We start from the raw sequence: 23,349 nt of genomic DNA, 5'->3' as shown, positions 1-23,349 counted from the left end.
CAGCACAAATGGCGAGTCCTGTGCTCCATTGTCTGTATTTCTGTGTCCATGGACATCTGACAGTCAGGGCATGTGAACATGTGACATTCAGCCAGCACCCCTGCCCTCACTTGGGCTGCTTCCTTGGAGAAGTTGCTAAGCAAACTTCTTGGTTATCTTATGAAAAGATGTGAACTGATATCAGTTAGGTTTTAGCATAACTGTAACATTATAAATTATATTTTTTATTCCCTTTTTTTAAAGATTTATTTATTTTTATTTATTTATACAAGAACCGGGGTATAGGCCAGATGCACGGGAAGGTGATAGGATTCACCAGAGACAGAGCGGGGAACAGAACAGGCAGACTGACGAAAATACACTGCTGAGGGGAGCAGTGGGCGCGACAGGAGAGGTCTGCCGTGCCATGTGAGATTCTCGCCGGCGGGGATCAAACCACCACTGCAGAGGCTGAGGACAGCTTCTTAGCATGGCACTCAACCCCCTGTGCCACCAGGGGAGGCCCTTAATTCCCTATTTAAGCTTCCATTTCTCTTGCTCTAGGAATATGTCATGGCATGGCATTTTCAAAAACCTGCAAGAATTCCAATCTTAGAGTAAAAACCTTTCTGCTCCTCTCCCATCTCATCTCGAGGTGTCCCATGTGCTCCTCTCCAAAGATGCACACAGCATACTCTTTAGACTCCGGTAAGGCTCAAACTTGAGATTGCCCCTCATAAACACATCCCTTTCCCTGCTTCACTCTCCACTTGGCATAGGATATATTTTACTTATGTCTCTGTCTCTTCCAGTGGAATGGAAGCATGTGCCAATCTCGACTTTCTCTTTTATTCACTTGAATCCTCAGGGCCTGGAACTGAGTCTGGCAGATAACAGATACTCTGTCAGCATTCCACAGTGAAAGAGTGAAATTAAAGATCTATTTTCTTTCACTGACAGGAAGAAGATAAAATAAGAAAGAGAAAAGTAGAAGAGACTTCTATTTTTTTCGTCCTCTTCCTGTCAGTGAAAACAAACTCTTTATTCTCCATTCACTCTTTACATCTCTCCTCCAACCCTCTAACATTAACCTACAAACTCTAATATCAAAAGCACAGCATTATGGAGCACCTATTCTGTGCCAGGACCATGTTCAATGATTTCTTACATGTTTTTGAAGTACATAATATTAGTATGTAAATTTTCCACATTAGAAAACCCAGTTCACAGACATGAAGTGAACTTTCCCGAAGTCCTGCAGTTCATGAATGATGAAATGAGGACTTGAACTCAGGACCTGACTCTGGAGCCAGCATATCTAACCTTCCATGTGAGAGTTAACCCAGTAGCAAGCTGCTGTACCCACTATGGTAGGGATGCAATCATACTTCCTCACCTCTTTATCCTGGACTCATACTCTATCTTCTGTTTGGTCATTTCCTGTTTCAGGCTGGAAACTAAGCTGTGCAGGGCACTGTGGTTGCCGGTGTTGTTACCAACAAATGTCTCACTGTTGTCGCTGCTGCTGGTGGCACGACTACTTCGACCTCCTACACTCCTCCGGTCACTTTTATTTTCATAGTCCCCAGGGTGGGAAAGGTCTTCCTGAGGGGGCCCATCCAAAACAGGGTCCTCAAAATTCCCCCCATAAAAGTCTTGTTCTGGGCAGGTGGTGGTGGAGGAGCGGCAGGAGTTGGAGTTCTCAGGGAGGGAGATTTCACAGGAGGAGGTGGACCAGGTGGCGCTGTCCACACTCTGCTTGTCATCAAGGTTCATCATGGAGAACTGTTGATGGACGTTGTCATAGGTGGAGAGCCTGTTGTGCTGACCTGACTCTCCCACCTGCTCTTTCTGCTTGTTGTCCCTCAGGGTCACATAGCCGTTGGGCAGCCAGCTCATGCTGCGACCATTCACGGGGTTCCCAAGGGTGTCACTATTCAAAATGCCCATGCGCACTGTTCCATTCTGTACACTGTGGGTTCCCATTTTCGTACCAGACCCCTTCAGCGAAGAGGTTCTTCTGGCTTGTAAGCTCCCATTGGGAGTGGTTTGGGTTTTCTCAAGACCTTCTGCATTACTGCTGCTGAAAGAGCCATTGGTGACTATCCCACTTCCCTTATTGAAGGCCGGATTCTTTTTGACCATGAGAGGGGGGCTCCGAGAGACATCCAGTTTGTTAATGCTGTTCCTTGGGCTATTTGCTTTGCCACCTGATAGAGCTGTGGGGGATCCATTATCCATGCTGCTTCTCTGGGGAGATTCGGACTTGTCCCAAGAGCACTGCCGACCAGGGCTGTCCTTGGCATTATTGTTCTCCTTGTTCTGTAGCTGACCCATGGTGGCTTTCTTCTGAATTTCATTGTTGTTGTTGCTTGTTCCATCTTGTGGCTTGCCTTGCACATCTGTATCTTTGGGGAAGAGGTGATCATGTTTGCTAATCATCATTGACATCAGCTGCTGGACCACGACAGTGCCTGGAATTCCACAGAAAACAAAATAGTGAATCAGTTTTGATTTATTTTTCAATTTAAATGTCAGTTTTGAGGATTCAGTCATTCATTCAGTAGTAGTATTACTAGCATTGTCAAACTATATTTTTAATGATGATAATAACAAGAGAGGCAAACACTTCTTGAGCAATTACTTTATACTATGAACTATAAAAGTGATTTATTACTGCTAATTTAGTTGGGTTTTAAAATAAATCTGTGAAAAGTACTATTAGTAACACTACATTATAAAGGTAACTTGATGAAGGTCACAAATTTATGTCCAATTATTAGCTGACGACTAAGCAAACCATGCATAGAATTCAGTGATCACACAGAGCAAAGAATATGGACTTCAAAGTCACTAAACAATGAAACAAGAAACCTTGGGGAAGAGGAGAACCTGGTCCAGAGTTCCCACATTATTATATTTTTTTTAAATGTTTAATTTTCAACAAAAATTATTAGCCATTCAAAGATTAAAAAGTATAGCCCATATACAGGAAAATACAGAATCTAAGGAGGTGTTCATATTATACTCCTTGGATAAAGACTTTAAATCAACTATCATAAGTATATTTTAATAACTCTAGGACATCATATCTTAAAAAAAGGAAAATGAAAACAATGACTCACCAAATAGACACTATCAATAAAGAGTATAAAAATAACTAAGTATATATCTGGAGTTGAAAACTACAATCATTGAAATGAAAATAAAATTAATAGAGGGGATCAACAACGGATTTGAGCAGGCAGGAAAAAACTGAGCATACATGAAGATAAACCAGTTGAGGTTGTCCAATATGAGGACTACGGAGTGAAGGGAATGAAGAAAAATGAACAGAGGTGCAGGGACCATCAAGCACAGTAGCATATGCATAAAAGTAGTCCCCCAAACAGACTGGAAATAGAAATAAACAAAACCAGTAATTAAACAAATATTTCAAGTGTCCAATTTGATGAAAAACATGAATTTACACATTCAATAAGTTCAGCAAATTCCAAGCAAGTTAAATGCAAAAAGGATTCACCTAGTTTCATCATGGTTTATCTTAAACCAAAGACAGAGAACTTTGAAAACAGCAAGAGGGAAGCAGCACAGGAAAAAGGGATCCTCAATATCATGAACAATTGATTTCTCATCAGAGGCCATGGAAGCTATGGGATAAAATCTTCAAAATGTTGCAAGACTATCCAATAAGAATTCCAACAAACCCAAGCTACAATGGTGAAGGAGAAATAAAAACACTACCTGATAAAGAAACACTAAGGAAATTCATTGCTAGTAATCCACACTACAAGAAATACCAAGGCTTGAGGACATTTTAAATAAAGGAATTTTTACAAAAGAAAACAATTTTCTAACACAGATGAAAATACTATGGTTCTCATTTGATTCGCTTATTTTTACTGTACACTGTAAAGTAGGAAGCAAAAATAAATACCTTAGAAGTTTCAGTAAGTAAAAATAACTCAGAGGACAAAAAAATTGACCTATTATTAAATGAGTAATTTATTTTTAAAAACTCAATGGATTTATCAGGTTTTGTGGTATAATAGTTGAAATTTCAAAATATATACACACATATCCCTTACTGACTGACAAGCTGAGTTTTCACCCTTAAAAAGCAACTGCCATCATTGAACAGGCTTCTCAATTAGTTTTAGAAATTGGGACTCCCTGATTCCTTTAAGATTTTCTTAATATTATTTTTATTCTTAGGTATTAATTATATTCATGTACCCATAATATGGTGAATATAAATATCAATCATTTTTGCTTTAACTTGAACTATTGGGTTGTTAGAAAAGTCATGATGCATTTATCAATGAGAAGAAAATTATGCATAGATATAAATATGTAAATATGTAAATCCATTAATTTGTAAGGGTTGGGGGGACATAGGGAGATGAGAACTAAATAGCATCTATTTGGGAAAGTTTTGTTGAGCTGGAGGAAGAAAAGAACTGAGGACATTTTATATGCATTGAATGAGAGAGAGAATAATAGATCCCATAAACATATCTTCTTATGCAATAATAGTACTGTCAGATTGGTGTTTCCTTTAAGAACAAAAAAACTTTTAACTTGCTTTTAATTATTCTGGATGCAAGAATGCTATTTTGTTATTTTTTGAATTATTATGGTATTATTAAATGTTCTTTTAAAAAATTAATCCATTAATTAATTGATGGCTTAATTTGTAATTGAGGTAATGTTAGGCTAGCACTATAGTGCACTCACCACCAAATCACCCATAGTCTACTACCATAGTCCATTGTGATTCTTTCTTTCTTTTTTTTAAAAAGAGTTATTTATTTATGCATACAAGAACTGGGGTACAGGCAAGGGTGTGAAGGGTAAGAGGATTTACCAGAGACAGAGTGGGGAACAGAACAGGCAGACTGACTGAAATACACTGCTGAGGAGAACAGTGGGCAAGACAGGAGAGGTGTGCTGCACCATGTGGGTTGCTCCCTGGCCAGCGAGAATCGAACTCGTGATGCAGTGGCTGCTGATAGCTTCATAGTGCTTTGCTTTACTCCGTGCACCACCAGGGAGGCTCCCATTGTGATCATTTCTCCCTGTGTTCTTATTTATTCCTTTCCCAAACTCCCCCTCCCTTCCTAGCCTGCCTCAGTGCTTCAGTTCCATAGTCAGCTTTCAAGGGTTAGTACTTAAGCTTGTCTTTGTATGACCCTTAGTTTGGTTTCTCTATATTCCATATATTAGTGACACCATATGGTATTTTCTTTAAATACTGACTCTTGCTCAGATGGGGCCACGAAGTAGTTGAGTAACATATGGTTTATGCAATATGTGAAGTCTACAGAAGGTTTAGTTACTAGAAACCATCTCTTCAGGAGGTTGATCAACTCTGGGATCAGTGAAATATCCGAAACCCCCTTGGAGTTGAGACCTCTCATGACCCCAACAAATTAAGACAATAGGTGAAATTATTTTGCTCTTCCATTTTTTTCTTGATGCTTCTAAAAATCCCATTTGTTTCCTTGTATGCCTATCCCTGGACAAATTACCACTGTTTTTTAGGGAAAATTTCTTTTTTAATTGGGTATAAGTTTTCTCATCAATGAAAAGAAGCCATGAATCCTATTAAAATGGGATTTTTCAGAGCCCCAGGAAACTCCCAGAACTCAGGATTCTGCTTCTTCCCAGAGAAATTTTGCTTTCTTCTATTGACCATATAGGGAGAGGCCTATGTAATCTGTAAAATATTCTTCTAAAACAACATATTTTAACAAGGGTTAAAATAAAGAGACAAAAAACCTAAACCAGTGGCTTCCAGGAAGATTGTGGCAACATAAAACTCATTTCTGCAAATCCCTGTATAGAATCAAAGTAATTAGACACAAAGTCCAAAATTCATGGACAACATTTGCAACAAAACTAGGTGGCAAGTTGTCCTCCAAAACTCTAAAATACAAGTTGGGGAGATGAATCTCTACTGCCCCCCAAATACTGCACAATGGTATTGTCTGTATTTCAGGAAAGAATGGGGGTTCTCGTGGGCCTAAAAGTAGAAATTCCTAAAGGACCATATAAGCATTCACTGGAAAATGCATAGAGCTACTCGCCAAGTGAAAGTGGGAAGGATTGTGCCTAGTCCAATCTTAACCCAATTGTGATCCAGGAGGTATGTGGTGGCCTAAAGGATATAGAGTCTTCTAGTCCCTTGGATTCTCAACAATGATCAGTCACAGCTCCCTTCCAGACAGGGCTCCACAAGAATGAGGAAACAATTTGGAATGCAAAGTATTCAAGGAACTAAGATACTAGAGATGAAAGAAAGGGAAGGTGGGGATATAGCCAGCACATCTTTAGTAAGAAAGTTGCTATATTGGTTGAGCTGTATGTGAAGAAAACAGAAGATTGAGTTCTGTGGAGTGAGAGAAGCTAACCTGAGTGTTCACAGAATCTTCCACAGGTGCACGCCTTATGAAAACATGCCACTGGAAAATTCACTCAGTTACGATGATCTTCCAAAGGGTAACACATTTAATTCCACAGTATCAAAAGCTCATTTGTAATATGAACAGTAATTTCACCAGAAATGTGTTTAAATAATAGGAAGCTGTCAAGTTCAAGGTGTTAAATACAAATTCTTTACTTGAAAGCTCAAATTTCATCAATTGCAACAAATTCTGCCAGTTGTTTCCCTTAAAGTGAAAGGTTAGCTTAGTGTATTTTTGAAAACATGTCTGCTAAGGGTTCAAGTCTAAACAAATAATAATTTGTCAGTTGTTCTTTCAAGTGAAAAATGGAATTCCATGAAAAGGTAATTAATACAGCTCTCAACTCACATAATCACATACATGCTTTTCCTTGAGCTGACCACGTATTATTTTTTAAAATACTATGTAGAACTGTGTTATGCATAGAGCTCATTGTTTTACCAGAATATCAAGAAGATGCATTCTCAAGAGCAGGGACTTAGTATAGTTAATATTTTTTATTGTTCAGCGGGAACATTCTTACGTAAAGTTGACACTTTCACCACTATTGCCAGTGCAAGGCAGTGAAGAATACAAGGATGTCATTGGAATTTGGCACCATTGCCTTCATTACACTAAGATGTAAATCATTGCAAGTGTCAACACAATGAAACAGCAAAAACCAAAATATGTGTGAATTCTTGGACCTTCTGAATGCATCTCTGGTGACTCTAGGTATCACAGGCCACATTTTGAGGACTTCTAGGCTAGAGAGACAATGTAAGAACTGGTGGTGAGCACTAGATGCATAGTTATATATACACTAAGCCTAAATGAGGATAATGGATGTACTGTCATTATATATATATATACACACACACACACATGCATACATACATATATATTTAACAAATTAAAAAAAAAAACAAAAGAATTAGAAGAGCATATGTAAACAGTTTTTAAATGTTTGCTATAAACATACTGTTGCTGGGTCCTCCCTGGTGGTGCAAGGGGTTAAGTACCACACTACGAAGCAATCCGCAGCCTTTGCAGCACAAGTTTGATCCCCAGCCGGCCAGGGAGAAACCCACATGGCGAGGCAAACCTCTCCTGTCTCACCCACGCTTCCCCTCAGCAGTGTATTTCATTTCAGTCATTCTGCCTGTTCTGTTTCCCACTCTGTCTCTGGTGAATCCTCTCACCCACTGCATCTCTGGCCTGTACCCCAGCTCTTGTATGCATAAATAAATAAATCTTTAAAAAAAATACTGTTGCCGGTAGTACTATTAATGTTATTTTGAGACTGTTGTTATGTTTAAATAGAGATAGAGCAAAGGATTAATTATAGGGTATTCTGATTCTGTTATCTTTAATAACTTTGAGAACCAGGAATCTTATTTGGAAAAATGGAGATAAAACCATAACATGGAAAAAAATAAATAAAAATCCTATAGTCATGATTTTGATTTGGAATTACAATGTGAACTTGTGAAGAATTTTTCTTTAATCTTTAAGTATGTCTGTAAGATGTGGTATGTATAATATGTGTGTCTGCACATATGCATTTTTATCTACTAGCTCTCCCTACTGAAAGGCCTAGAAACATATTTTACCAAAAAAATTTGGAAAAAAATTATAGGAATATAATATCAGTATTTAAATATCTAATGAATTAATAATTTTAAGAATTGCATTAAGATCACAAAAATAGAGATGCTCAGACATGCCAATGAAAGAATACAATACAATATATAGCAAAACCAAAACAAAAAGCACCAAACACACACATACACACAAGAATTTGTTCACATTCTTTATCTTCATCCTATTTGTTGAAAACAAGGCAGAAAAATGTGTTAAACTATACCATGAATATGCCATGAACAATATGCATATTATAGGAAACTACATAGGTAAAAAAAATCCTAAATTTTGACATAAAGTTGTAGGGAATCCTATATATTTAAATAAATTTAAAAAGATATCAAATAAAGGAATAGCAGAGATTAAAGTGAGGGAAGTAGATGAAGATAGTGGTCAAAGTATGCAAACTTTCATATATAAGAAAATAAGTATGGAGTTGTACAGTAAACTTGATGACTATAGTTAACACTGCTCTATAGCATATTTGAAATTTGCCAGCAGTAGAACCTAGAAGATCTTGTCATGAGGAAAATACATTTTTTCTGGTATTTTTATATTAATATAAGAAATGCTAACAAATTATGGAAATCATTTCAGAATATATGTTAGTCAATGTATTGTACTGTACATGTTAAATTTATGCAGATGTGTCAATTATAGCACAATAGAACTGAAAAAGGAATATTAAATATAATGCCCAGAAAAATCTATTTGGTTGCTAAAATTACAAAGTAATGCAAGGAAGTGATCGATAAATATGTCTAGGTAGTAAGATGGAGATTTAAATAAGGAGGATTAGATGGGGGGGATAGGACACGAAACTGAGTTTTGGGGGGCCTCCCTGGTGGTGCAGGCGATTGAGCAGAACGCTGTGGAGCTGTCTGCAGCCTCTGCAGTGTGGGTTCAATCCCGGCCAGCCGGGGAGATACCCACATGGCATGGCAGATCTCTCCTGTCTCGCCTGCTGCTCCCCTCCACGGTGTATTTCAGTAGATCTGCTTGTTCTGTTCCCCACTCTGTCTCCGGTGAATCCTCTTAACCCCCACCCCAGCACATCTGGCCTGTACCCTGGCTCTTGCATGCATGAATAAATAAATCTTAAAAAAACCCTGAGTTTTGGGGATCCCCAGAAAGTTAAAACTTCTTTACTAGGTGATGATTTCTAGATACGTGTGTGTGTGAGTGTGTGTGTGTGTGTGTGTGTTGGTGATAATGGTAATGTGATTTTCTGTTTTATGTATTTTATTTCATAATAAGAAAAGGGTTTTAGAAAACAGTGCAGTAAAGTATCTTTAAACTTCTTGTAGCTTCAAATTTTATATTTTTGAAAGTCCATTAAATTCTTCAGGAGTAAATTAAATTTTCTGCACCAACAATCTTATTGCCAAAAATCTGATGTCTATTCTATATTGCATTAAATATTTGACAGAGGAAATTAAGCTAGTTGATGTAAGATAACAATTTTAAAAAGCCTTTTCTCTTACAAGATATGAGGAATGAAAATCTTAGAATTTTGAAAAAGGAATGGTATCAAGGAAATACTTTGTTCTAAACTAAAAATTCTCACAGTGACAGTGAAAATAATTATTTGTTCTTTCCTTATTAAATTTTTACATGTCTAAATTTAGACAATTTGTAGAAAACTATGCCCTGCTAAGGGTAATAAGTAAGAAAAGGACTCAAGCAGAAAGGTCTTCTAGAAATAAAAAGAAGTAGCAGTTCATTGTAAAAAATAATTTGTCATATTTTAATGTAAAAAAAAATTCCTTCATGTTCCAACAAAAAGGTAAATAAACTGCAACATTTTATAGAAGATCACATTTTTTACCTCACGAACTCAAAGAAAACCAAAATTATGAAAAACATTAAAATAGTAACTATTACTATTTGAATTTATTGTAAATTGTATTGTACTCAATAATGACCTAGATTTTTCCAATTTCTATATAATACTTTATATATGATTTATGGAAGTTCCATTTATATTGTGAAGCTACTGAGGAGTTATTTAAAATTAGCATATGTAATAAACTCAAACTATGCCTCACTCCAAAAGAGATGGTTTTGCATTTGAAGAACTTGAGTCAATAAATGAAGTTACAGGCTTCCCTGGTGGTGCAAGGGGTTAAGTCTCAGCACTATGAAGCAATCTGCAGCAAGAGTTCCTTCCCCAGCCTGTCAGGGAGCTACCCACATGGCACAGCAGACCTCTCCTGGCTCACCATCTGCTCCCCTCAGCAGTGTATTTCAGCCAATCTGTCTGTTATTCTCCCCACTCTGTCTCTGGTGAATCTCTCACCAACCCCCCTTCCTTGCACTTCTGGCCTACAACCCAGCTCTTGTATGCATAAATAAATAAATCTTTAAAAAAATAAATGAAGTTTCCATATTTTTTTAGTTTGCTCAGAGAACAATAGGTTTAGGTCAACCAGAGACAACTTATTTTTCTTTCAATGTAGTTATAAGATAATCATTCACTTACCCTCCATGATGGTCAAAGGATCTTCCACTTTAGGTCGAAGGATATTAGGGCCAAAAACAGTGGCCAAGTTCTGCACACTCATTTTGTTAACTCCAGAATAGGACTGTACTTCATCCAAGAATCTGTTGAGTATAAAATATGAACAAACACAATGGAATCATTTTTGTCAGTGAAAGAAAATGGGTCATTGGGAAATATATGAGCTGGAGAGTGTTCAAAGATGATTACAGACAAACTTTTTTAGAAATTCAAGTATCAGTCATATGTGGTAAAAATATATTGCAAATTATTAAAGATCAAACTTTATGGATCATATTAAATATCAGCTCTGGTATGACTTGTCTTGGTTTCCTCTGTCAGTCATAGGAACAAATGTATTTGGAAAATGCTAATACAGACTTGAGAGACAAGACTAATGGTGCAGGATTATGGGTGCTTTGGTGGTGGGTGTGGTAATGTATATCTGAAAGGTGTGAGCCTATAATTCTTAATCATATACGGTGTTTTAAACCAATGTTACCTCAATTAAAATATGGATTCCCTTCCATCCCTAAATATATGCAGTTAAATCAAGAACTATAAATTAGATCATTTGATACAATCCTTTTATTTCAGAGAGGAGAAATCAACCTTTTTTATGGGGTAATTTGTAAGCTTCTAATTTATAGTATATTAAAAATATAGGCAAACATGGTTTAAATTAAAACCTCAGTTCTACTAATATGAAAAATTGCAAGCACAAAAATCAATTGCTTCAACTTATTAGATGCTAAAGAATAAGAGGCATGAAATAGGCCTTCCTCAAGTGATTTTAGTAGGAAGGATTGTTTTTGTAATCTTTCAGGTCTTTTTTTCTCCCCACCCCATGTTCATTTCTGTAAGAGCTTCTGTAATTTCATGGCTTATTAATTCTACTGATGAGGCAAAGAAGAAATTAGGAAAAATAACTTCTTTGTGTTACTTAAAATACTATATTCTGTACCAGTCATTGTGCTAATGTATTAAATTCTCAAAGTGTCTATGTGAGATAAATTCTATTATTATCTCTACTTTGCAGATGAGACACATTAGGCACAAAAGAGGTTAGGGATCTTTTCTAAGGACACAGAACTAATAAGTGGTAGCTTGAAATTTGAATTTACATGCTTAAACCTTAGAATCTGTGTTCTCAACTACTATATCTTGACTTTAAAAGTAAGTGCCTATACCAGGAGAAGGAGATCCTATACCTCTAAAACACAAATAATGATGTAAATGATTTTATTAACTCAATTTTAAAAAGGATAAAAAGTTTTGAATAGCATCATGCCACTTCAGTTAACAACAACAAGGTGTCCACATCCACATGTTCACTATGAGTATGCAGTCTAAATTTTACTAGGACAGGAGGGTGAAAAGTCAAACAAAAGCTAAAATTAAAAGTTTTCTTAAATGCATCAAGAAAGTTCAGTTTTGCCACTGCGGAAACAGACTACAATATGATTCTCAAACAAGCCTTTTCCCTCCTTGTACTTCAGGAGATTGTAACCTTTTTATCATCCTCTATGATAGCCTAACTGATTGAAAAATCTTGGCATGGAAGTCTTACATGTTAGTAAGTCTATGCTGCCAGTGAAAATATTTCTTAATTTTTTTCAGATTCTGAAACTGAAGATCTTATTTGCTTCTTTTAAAAAAATTACTTATATTTTACTTTAATGAATTTATTTTAATTGAAGAAATATTTGGATAGACCCATCAAATATTACCACTATAGTGCACCCACCACCAAAATCACGCATTGTCCATTGTGTTTTCTTCCCTCTTTATTCTTACCACTGTCTTTCCCTCTTATTTGCCTTTTAAACATAATTATAATCAGAAAAGGTTATGATAGGTTTTAGAATTCCTACTTAGTGTTGACAATGAACTTCAATGTCTGGCATTAGTCTTAATGCCATAGTTCCTAGTCTGCTGAATATTTATCTAATCATGCACACAAAAAACAAACATAAATAATGCATTGTACTAAATTAAAAATTTAAATTTTCTTTTTAAATGCACTGGGAAGATATCATTTAAGACATCCAATACTTGTGTCAATCACCAATCTCTTTATTTATTTAAATTTTATGTTTCCTTGATTTATGTAATATGTTTCTATTTTACATATTTGCTTTCTTAAACAGGAGCACAGGCATGGCACAGACCATGCATGGTTATTGACAGAGAGCTTTACCAGGCACAATTGTTATTCTTTTTATTCCCCCCATGTTATAGATCTTATTTTTATTTGGAGTTTATTATGGAACAGTTACTGCTTTGGTCCTTAACAATTCACGGAAATTTATTTTGTTAGATCCCTTCCAGACAATAACCGTAGTGCTTACTTTTTATTTGTTTATTTATTTGAGAGTAAGCTTCAGACACATGCCCTCTTACTCTGAAGCGACCATGAAGAATCTCCTTAGAAGAAGGCCTTATTCCCAGGTGGCCGTGACTCTGTTTCACATGTAAAAACTGTGAGGAGTATAACTTTAAATCTTTTATTTCTTTTTAAAATAAAATAAAAAAATTATTATTTTTTATTGAGGCGACATAGGCTTACAACACTGTGCATGACTGAGGAATAGAGGCTCCCCCTCCTCAGCAGGAGGGGGAGCTGAGGAGGGGGAGCCTCTATTCCACAATTGTTATTCTTACAGAATTAAGTTACACATATCTTTTCAATGAGTCTTAGGTGGGAGCAAAATGAAAAGAAAATGATATTTATTGAACACATACTATACATTAATCCTGTAAAAACATAATTTAATTTTTTTAAACTGTGAAATGTATGATTTTACTGTCCTTTTACTGTCCTTTCCAGACCCTTAGACTCAAAGAGGAGAAGAAAATTGTATAAAGGCATATATGTTGTCTATGCTCCCAAGCAGATCTTTCATACCCAGGTATATGCTCCTGTTCAATAATGGCACAAAGGACATATACAGATGACTTTGGAAGTTCAAAGCAACATACTTTAATATGCAGTAGAAAGAAAAACTTTGAAACAAAATTATACAATGAAGCACTTTTCACAGTCAAAGAAACCTTTGAGCTTACCTTGTCAAACCTCTTAAATTTACATAAGCCAACAGTGCAGCTCGGAGCAATTAAGTGATTTCAGTCATTGTCAAATATAAGTTCATGTCAGGTTAAGTCTTGTTTTGTCTTTAGGACAATTCTTACCTGCAAATATACTTGAGGAGGTTATAATTGACCACTGGCAAACTCTTCACTTGCTTTGCTAATTCCTTAACACCCTGAGTATAAAAAAGAGAATAAATGTTATCTTTCTAACTGTTGGTTCTGCAATTAAAGCTAATGGGAAAATGGTCATCCATTTTTAAAATTCATTTGACATATTATCAGTGAAAGATACTGTCCTAAAAACCTGTCACCATCACAGCGAATGTTTTGGAAATGTTTTCGAAGATGTGAAAGCATTTTAAATGTCACCATAAGCACTATTTGTAGAGAAACATATTTAAGTGAAATGAAGGTCTTCTAACATTTTTTAAAATTTTTTTCTTCTTTTTAGTAACTATTTTTTTTTAAGATTTATTTATTCATGCATACAAGAACCGGGATACAGGCCAGATGTGCATGAGGGTGAGAGGATTCACCAGAGACAGAGAGGGGAACAGAATAGACAGACTGACTGAAATACACTGCTGAGGGGAGCAGCGGGCAAGACAGTAGAGGTCTGCTGCGACATGTGGGATTCTCGCTAGCCAGCTGGGATTGAACCCGTGCTGCAGAGGCTGTGGACAGCTTCACAGTGCTGCGCTCAAACGCTTGCGCCACTAGGGGAGGCCCTCTTCTAACATTTTTAACAATAGTTCACACTTGACTGAAAAGGGAAGATAGCTTCATATATAATAAAGTTATTTGGTTAAAAAAAAAAAGTAGCCTTGATGTAGTGAGGATTCTTCTTATTTTTAACATGTCTAATACCCAAACACACATCTACCAATAAGTCTCTCAAGACAGGTTATGTCTCAGTTTTGGAGATGAGATGAGGATTGGAAAACCTGATCTTCCTGGAAATCCATAAAGAGTTTGAATGTCTTGGTTCTTCTCCTTGTAGAATTTAATCTAGAATGCAAATGGTCCCAGAAAAGAGAATAGAAAATGAAATTTGGTCTGTTTTCCTTGGAAAGCCAGTTGTTTTAAATTTCTACGGGGTATATGTCTGAATCTCTACTACTCAATAATTCTACCATAACACAAAAGCAGTCACAGACAATATTTTATAACAAATGGAATAAAAGTTCATTTACAGAAATAAGCAGAAATTTTGACCTGAGTGCCAAGAAAATCCAATGGGGGAAGAATAGTAATTTCAATAATTGGGGCTGGAATTACAGGAAAGTCACACACTAGAAAATAGTGAACTTGAACTTCTTCTCAGACCACAAAGATTAGCTCAGATAGGGCATAAGCCTAAACATAAGAACTAAAGTTATAAAATTGATAAAAAATATATAAGATCACATCTTCATGGCCTTGGGTTAAACAAAGTCTTCTTAGATATTAGACTAAATACAGAAGTGAAAAAAGAAAATGCTTGAACTTCATCAAAATTAAAATTTATTGAGCTTCAAAGAATGAAGAGATAATCCATAGAATGGGAGAAAATATTTGCAAATCATATATCTGATAAAGACCTTTATTCAAAATTATATAACGAACTCTTACAACTCAACAAAAACAAGACAAATAAACCAATTTAAATTAAATGTTGTGAACATATGTTTCTCCAAAGAAAATATAGGAATAACCAACAAGTACATGAAAGGATGTTTAATATCATGAGGCATCAGAGATAGGCAACTCAAGCCTCGATGAGATACCACTTTGCTTAGAATGATTTTAATTTTAAAAAAGACAGAAGTAGAAGAAGAAGCAGCAGAGGGAGATGGAGAAGACCTAGAGGAGGCACATGGAGCAGAGAGACATGTGGAGAAATTGTGCTTGCTTCTTGGCCTTGGACCTATCCCCACGGTCTTGGGGAGACACTTAAAAGAGACAGATGTGGGTGAGAGACCCATAGGGAGGCTGACAATGGCAGACTTTATCTTGACTTGGGTTTTGATTTTGCCTTTTTTCCTTCCAGACTTGCCTGGCCCCTTCTGGTCCTTTTCTGTGGATGTCCACTAGAAGGTCCCTTTGACTGTGGAACATCTTAGGGCCTCAGCAATCCTGAGTCCTGCTTTGGGCCAACCCTGTTTGGATGGCATTTACCAGTAAGGGGATGGATAACCTTGGGTATTTAATTGGAAATTATTTTAAGCTATTTTCTTTCTCTTCTCTCTATTATGCACTAATTGTATCAAAATTCTTTTTTTATTGAAAAATAGATAGACAGACAGACAGACAGACAGACAGACAACAAACTAGTGCTGGCATAAATGAAAAGTTGGAACTGATAGGAATTTAAAATTCATTTCCTCTTTGGAAAGCTCAGATATATATGGCCCATCAATTCTACCTCCTACATATGAATAGAAGAAAAATGAGAGCATGTACCCATGCAAAAATTTGTACATGATAATATTCATAGCAGCATTATTGATAACAGCCAAACAATGGAAATAGCACATATGTCCTGCAACTGATGAATGGATGAATAAGTAAAAGGAGTGAAACACTGATACATGACAAAGAAGATAAACTGAAAACAATGAAAGCAGTCTTATACAAAGGGCAACATATCAAATGATTCCATTTATATGTCCAGAATAGATAAATCTAGGAGACAGAAAGTAGATTAATATTTGCCAAGAGCTGGGGAAAGAGGAGCTTGGAGAGTAGGTCTGGAGTTTGTTATGGAGTGATGAAAATGTGATAAATATTATAAATTAGAAATTGGTGAAGGTTGTACAGTTCTAAGGATATACGAAAAGCCCTGAATTATATACTTTATATAGGTGATTGTATAGTTATATACTAATAGGCAGAAGGTAGTATTTGTTTGAGGTTATTGAGGGGGGTACACCAGGAGAACAGGAGGAGGAAATGTAGCACCATGGGTTCGTGAAATGCTGGGTCTGCTGTAGCACCACATTAATCATTTAAAGGGGCATAGTGGCAAAGAGTGCTAATTTCATTTATCCAGTTACATCTTTCATTCTAATCAGGCAAGGAATTAATAATGGGGCCTAAGTTGTATGTGTGATGTCTAAATCTGTGAGTTGTCAATACACAAAGTAGTGAAAACTATCTAAGGATAAGACAAAGAAAAATTTACAGATTAAAGACTTTGAACACAGACAAAGACCACAAACAAAACTTTGGAAAGGAAATAAATGCATCAACTTACTGCTTCCTCTTCTTTGCTGAGCAGTTTGGCACAGGACAGAAAGTCTTCATACTTTGCATATGGAATAACAGGTTCCGGGAGTTCTCGGAGATAGAGTTTAAGAAGTGAAGCCACCGTGTGTACATCAGTGTTGCTGTGAAGATAGAAGTGTGAAGATGTTTGGAGTGAGACTAATACCATTTAACTTACTACTGCATCAAACATACACCTAAGAGTCAAAATTTTATACTAGTTGGCAACTGAAGCCGTCAATTCACTCTCGAGAAAGCACATGCCTTTTGTAATGCCCATTAGAAGCTACTACATGTGGAAAGAAGAGGGACTTAGAAAGGTTTTAGGAATCTTCAGCATGATTTGTAAATATTCACTTCAATCACTTTATTTTTGTGCGTATTTGGAATCAAGCATAAATGTGGAAAAATTAAATAATGAGAATATAGCAGACATTAAATATAAATATAACACAATATATAAAAAAATGCCAAAACTACATATGTGTATAGGAAAGTGTTCACTGTCAAAATGAATTACTTCTGATTCCTAATTTCATTTCTCAAAATGTCACACCTGTTCTTGAGAAGACATTGGTGACTGATTATAGATATACCTAAAGTTCAATAAGACACAATAGAACTTTTTAAGCCAAACTCATTTTGAAGATGATTGTTTTCCTAATAGTCTAAGATCATCAGGAATCCTTAGACTCTAGATAAAGAAAGTGCTACAAAAATAAACAATGAAAACTTAGAGCACCTTTTATGTAACATGCAAACTTTGCTAAATGCAATAGTAGCAGAATTATTCACTAAAATACTAATTTATAGCTTGTTCTCTAACTTCCCTTTTTAATCAATGAAGACGACTAACAGTAAAGACATGAAGACACATTTGTTTATATTATTAATATTTTTTTTTCTTTTGGGATAGGAGAACAGGAGCATAGGAAGGAGAGATTGGTAGGTGGCAAGTATAAAGCCAAGATTGGCAGTGAAAAAGATTAGGGAATCTGAAGTAGTGAGAACATACATTCCACTTTCAGACTGTGTTATAGGAAGTCACAAGTCCCAGGGAAGGTATGTCTGCCATGACAAACTGGAAGGCAGGTATTAGAATTTCTTGTTTCACTGAGTAATCTCCTGCCTCAAGGGTGTCGTGAAAGCAGAACTGACCTCACAAACCACATGGACTGGGATCAATGGAACCTCAGTCCTCAATTTTAGACTCACAGGTTGATGTTGCCAGGTATTTCCCATACAGCTACACTGAATTGGGCATCATGGAAACATAGTAGCTAGCAGTTAAAAAAAAAACATAATTTATAATCAAGTAAGGACAGGAGATATTAAGCAGATGATACCATAAACATATCATTACAAAGTGTATGGAGTACTAAGGGAAACTAATAAGGATGCTATCGAATGAGCCAACGAATCTAGCAGTAGGAAGACTTCTCTGTCATGGTCTGAAGAGTGTGTAACAGATATCTATGTGAGAACACAAGAATAGCAAAGAACATTCCTGATTAAAGCAAGGCAGCAAACCATGTTCAGTGTGGAGGAAGAGTCTCAAGCTGAGGAGCTGACAAGAGGCTAGTGAGACTGGAGTTCAGAGTGGGACTGTTTGAGGTTTGAGGGGTTGGCAGAATCCCCATGAACCAGGGGTCTCAGAAACAGACAGGGTTTTCCCTTTGAACTTCGGAGTAAGTCAGAGCAGGTTTCAGTAATTTCTAAAAATACTTTAAACATTTTTGCATAAAAAATAAACCTAAAACAGTCTCAATGGTAAGACAGACAGACATTACCTTTTTATTCCTGGCAAATCACTCTATTTCATGAATATCATGAAATTTGTTGGTTTCATGTGTTTCTCATGTTTTTATGGCTATATAGCAAAGCACCTGCCTGATCCATGAGGGTATAATCATCGTTTGTATCAAAACCATGCCCTGGAGCAGGATATGCAGTATAATCAAAGATTGCAATAAACTATTTCCATCCTTTGATTCCACTATAATTGAAGCCAATCCATCATATGTTGGAATCATATTGCCTTCAGAGTGCATACCAATACTTAGTTAAGAGAAGAATATATGGGCAATATAAAATAATATAAAATATATATGATTTCAAAATATTGAGTGTGCCATGTATAATGTATATTTATAATATAGCTAAATAAAATGATGAAATACCTCGGAAATGAATGCAATGAATAAGATACTAATGATAAAAAGCAATATATATCTAACAAGAAATTTGTTTTAGTGCTTCATTGACGGACTATTCAGCACGATGACTCTCCTTAAGCACTGTTTATAAACTAGCTTGATTGTTACTTCTGTAGTATTTGCTTCTAATGACTCACAGTACTAGAGACGTTTGAACACTAGATGGCAGAATTGCAAAGTTAGAATAATCCAGACGATGCAAAATTGTAAAGGATGCAAGGTTGCAGAATCATTTCTCATTGCCAGCAATTTTCTTAGCACCAAAGCTGCAGTAATTTTCACAGAAAAGGAATATTTGAGCTATGAATCAAGGTAAGGGACGTGTAGTGGGATGATTATTTTAATCCTCCCTAAAGTGATACGTTACATTAGCTTTCTAGCATACTCACACACTTAGTTCTATAGAAATGATGAAGGGGAAAAAATGACCAAACATTTTCTTTCCTTTTAAGCAAAAAAGATTATTATATTTTTGCTTCAAGGCTAAAACTGAAAAATGTATGACTCTTTTGTCGGTTTTATTAAACGTATTTTGCAGGAATAAAGACTTCTACATTTCCTTAGCAGTCTCATTTCTGGCTTCGCCCTTTCCACTGAATGGAAGAAAAACAATCACTTCTGGGCAGACTCCAACACATTTGCCAGTGCTAGTTCACGTCAAAAGTCCAGAGTCCACTCACTATGCCACCTCCTGCAATGGGAAGGCTGGCATTTCTGAAGAATCTTTCTTTATGTACCTGTGCTCAGAACTGAGCCAAGAATAATGATGTGACCCCTGTCTTAAAAGCCACTGAACTACATTCCTTGGGGCCATTATGTTAGCTTGCCTAATGTTTGTGGAAATATTCTGGTTCCTTCCAAGGGTGCTAATAACATTGTGCCTGAGAACACCTGCAGGTCGTTTTAAATTGATAATGCAGAAAAGAGCAACTCTCCCAGAAATATTGTCTTGTGATTGGCTGGCCCCAGCTGCCCAAACCCCCCACCCCCCAAACCCCACCAGGGGACTGAGAATGGAGAAACTGTCCCCACTCCTGCAGGTCCCGAATTCCTTTCTTTCCTATACAATCTTTCAGTCTTCTTTCACTCATCACTCTGTGAGGAGGCTTTTCAAGTTTTATTTATTTATGCATATAAGAACTGGGGTACTGGCCAGAGGTGTGGGAGGTGAGAATATTCATCAGAGACAGAGTGGGGAACAGAACAGGCAGAGAAACCCAAGTACACTGCTGAGGGGAGCAGCGGGTGAGACAGGAGAGGTCTGCTGGCACATGTGGGTTGCTCCCTGCCTGGCCGGGGATCGAACTTGTGCTGCAGAGGCTGCGGACAGCTTCACTGAGCTGCATTCAACCCCTTGAGCCACCAGGAAGTGCCTCTGCGAGGTGGCTTTTTTTGAGTACTGACACTACTTCCATCTGATGTGGTGCCACTTGCTAATAAACAGTTTCCTTAGAGGAAATTATCTTCTAGTTCAGAGTCAGACTTTCTGCGTAAGAGTGATGCAATCCAGTTTAGGTAAGTAACATACCATGCAAAACAAGCAACCTTCTGCAGCAAACTGTCTGCCTGCTATCTTTAACTGATATCCCATTACCTTGCCTAATTAATATTTGCTTTAAGGTGCACAGTCAATTAAGTAAATTCCAATATTGTGTGTTAATTGCCCAACTCAACTAGAGGAATTTACCAGCTTTGTCTTACAGAAATGTACCTCAGCCTTCATAAAGATAAGGTAAAGTGACTACATTGTGGCAAAAGTTGATGTAAATGGGGAATCAAAATCCCTAACCTTGTTAATAACAGCAGCAGCAGCAACACAGACCCTTATGGAACTCCTGTCCCAAGCCCACACAGCACTTCAACGATTAGGTTTGGCTGTGAACCCCACTTCTGTGAATAACAGGAAATTGCATGGATAAATTCCTTTTGCTTAATCTCTGAGATATGAAGGATTTTAATGTCATGAACTTTTATTAGAAATTCAAAACTCGGGGCCTCCCTGGTGGTGCAAGGGGTCAAGTCTCAGCACTGTGAAACTATCCTCAGCCACTGCAGCATAAATTCGATTCCTTGGCCAGCCAGGGAGGTGTCCCACATGGCACAGCAGACTCTCCTATCTGGCCTTCTGCTCCCCTCAGCACTGTGTTTCAGCAGATCCACTTGTTCTGCTCCCCACTCTGTCTGTGGTGAATTCTCTAAACCCCGCCTCCCCCTGCACTTTTGGCTTACACCCCAGCTTTTGCAGGCATACATAAATAAAATAAATCTTTTTTCTTTTAAAAAAAGTAATCCAAAACTATATGCTGGGCCTCCCTGGTGGCACAAGGTGTTAAGCACCACACTATAAACAATCCGCAGCCTCTGCAGCATGAATTAGATCCCGACCAGCCAGCGAGAGGCCCACATGGCACAGCAGACCTCTCCTGCCTTGCCCGCTGCTCCCCTCAGCAGTGTATTTCAGTCAGTCTGCCTGTTCTGCTCCCCACTCCATCTCTGGTGAATCATCTTACCCTCCACATCTCTGGCCTGTACCCCAGCTCTTGTATGCATAAATAAATGAATCTTTAAAAAAAAAACTATATGCTAATGCATAATCATTATACAGACATCAGGTCTCCTTCATTCACCTTGTGGTAGAATCTGTTTTCAGAAATTAAGATACATAATCGTGCAGTGATAGCAAGGAGTCGGACACAGGCCCAGGGATGCTGAGAAGAGGAATTGTCAGACTAGGAAAGCTCTGCAGCATCTGTCCCTTAATTGATCAACATATGGGTTTTGTTTCCACTTTAGGTTATAATTGAGTTTTTTATTTCTGATTCCTATATCCTTGTGTGTAGAACTTTTAAATCAAATTTAAAGGGAGAGGGCCTCCCTGGTGGCACAGCAGGTTGAGCGCCATGCTGTGAAGCTGTCCGCAGCAGTGTGGTTCTATCCCGGCCGGCCAGGGAGCTACCCACATGGCGCAGCAGACCTCTCCTGTCTCACCCACTGCTTCCCTTAGCATTGCTTTCAGTCTGCCTGTTCTGTTCCCCACTCTGTCTCTGGTGAATCCTCTCATCCTCCCACGCATCTGGCCTGTACCCCAGCTCTTGTACAAAAATAAATAAATATTTAAAAAAAAAAACAAATTTAAAGGGAGGATTCCATGACAATTTCTTTGATTATTCTATTTTACATTTTCCTAAGTTCTTTTGGTCATTCTGGATTATTCTATGAAATTATTCATTTAGCACAGAACTTCTGAAAACTTGTGGTGTGCCCTGCTTTATGTCATATGCCAAGTGAACAGAAATGAACAACATAGATTTTTTTTTTCTTTTGGTCGCACTTGGGCTTTTATCTCTTTAACTGATCACCATAAACTGCCTCATTCATTTTACTTTTTATACTTTCTGGTATCCAACTGTGAAGTTGGTCCCTTCCAGGTATGTGATCTTAAGAATGTTCTTTATGTTTCATGGAAATTGCCTCTCTTAATTATATTCAAGGTATAATGCAGGTCTCTTATGAGCAGGGATATGAGAATCTGACAACAGCTCATCTCTAGCCCCTTCCTGATAAAAAGACTCACACACAAGGATATGTCCAAAGGCCACTGCAACCATAGGTATAATACTACCAGACAAAACATTCAAATGTTTAAACTTCAAAATTGGAAATAGGAATTTTTCATTTTTGACACATGCACAGAACACAATATAATTCATTGACTTAATGGAGCAGAATAAATTTCCAAAACATCCACACAGGAACTAATTCCAGGTATTGTGAACTTATTTGCAATATCTACCACAAGATGATCTAAAATCCCAGGCAATTAAGAAAAATAACGGGGTCTCCCTGGTGGCACAAGGGATTAAACACAGCACTGTGAAGCTATCCTCAGCCTTTGCGGCCTGAGTTCAATCCCAGGCCAGGGAGCTACCCACATGGTGCAGCAGACCTCTCCTGACTCACCCACTGCTCCCCTCAGCAGTGGATTTCAGTCAGTCTGCCTGTTCTGCTCCCCACTCTGTCTCTGGTGAATCCTCTCACCTCCCCCTCTCCCTGCACCTCAGGGAGAATTGACATTTGACTGAAGATATTCAGCAGCATAACCAAGATGAAATTTCCATGAATTGTTTTAAACAGCATGCTGCAATGTTTACGAAATATACCCCCCCAAAAAAGAGAGTAAATCCGAAGGTAGTAAGCAGTTCCAAATTAACTGTCTGCAAGAAAA

General features: G+C 37.3%; 1 protein-coding gene across 6 annotated transcripts in view; it reads right to left on the bottom strand.

Moving 5' to 3' along the window:
• ARHGAP24 (Rho GTPase activating protein 24) overlaps positions 1-23,349 on the bottom strand; it is a 775,334-nt gene that overhangs the window by 5,317 nt on the left and 746,668 nt on the right. For all 6 annotated transcript variants that reach the window (XM_054688429.1, XM_054688428.1, XM_054688430.1 and 3 more), the window contains 4 exons: positions 16,898-17,030; positions 13,762-13,835; positions 10,552-10,673; positions 1,376-2,453 (listed from right to left, as the gene is read on the bottom strand). In XM_054688429.1, coding sequence (XP_054544404.1) covers positions 1,376-2,453; positions 10,552-10,673; positions 13,762-13,835; positions 16,898-17,030 — 1,407 coding nt within the window. The remainder of the gene's footprint in view (positions 1-1,375; positions 2,454-10,551; positions 10,674-13,761; positions 13,836-16,897; positions 17,031-23,349) is intronic.

This window comes from Talpa occidentalis, unplaced genomic scaffold (assembly GCF_014898055.3).
Source record: "Talpa occidentalis isolate TD23 unplaced genomic scaffold, MPIMG_talOcc4v2.1 talOcc4.6, whole genome shotgun sequence".
Taxonomy (NCBI): Eukaryota; Metazoa; Chordata; class Mammalia; order Eulipotyphla; family Talpidae; genus Talpa; species Talpa occidentalis.
Note: the sequence above shows the minus strand (reverse complement) of the source record. Positions and strands in the feature narration are given on the sequence as shown.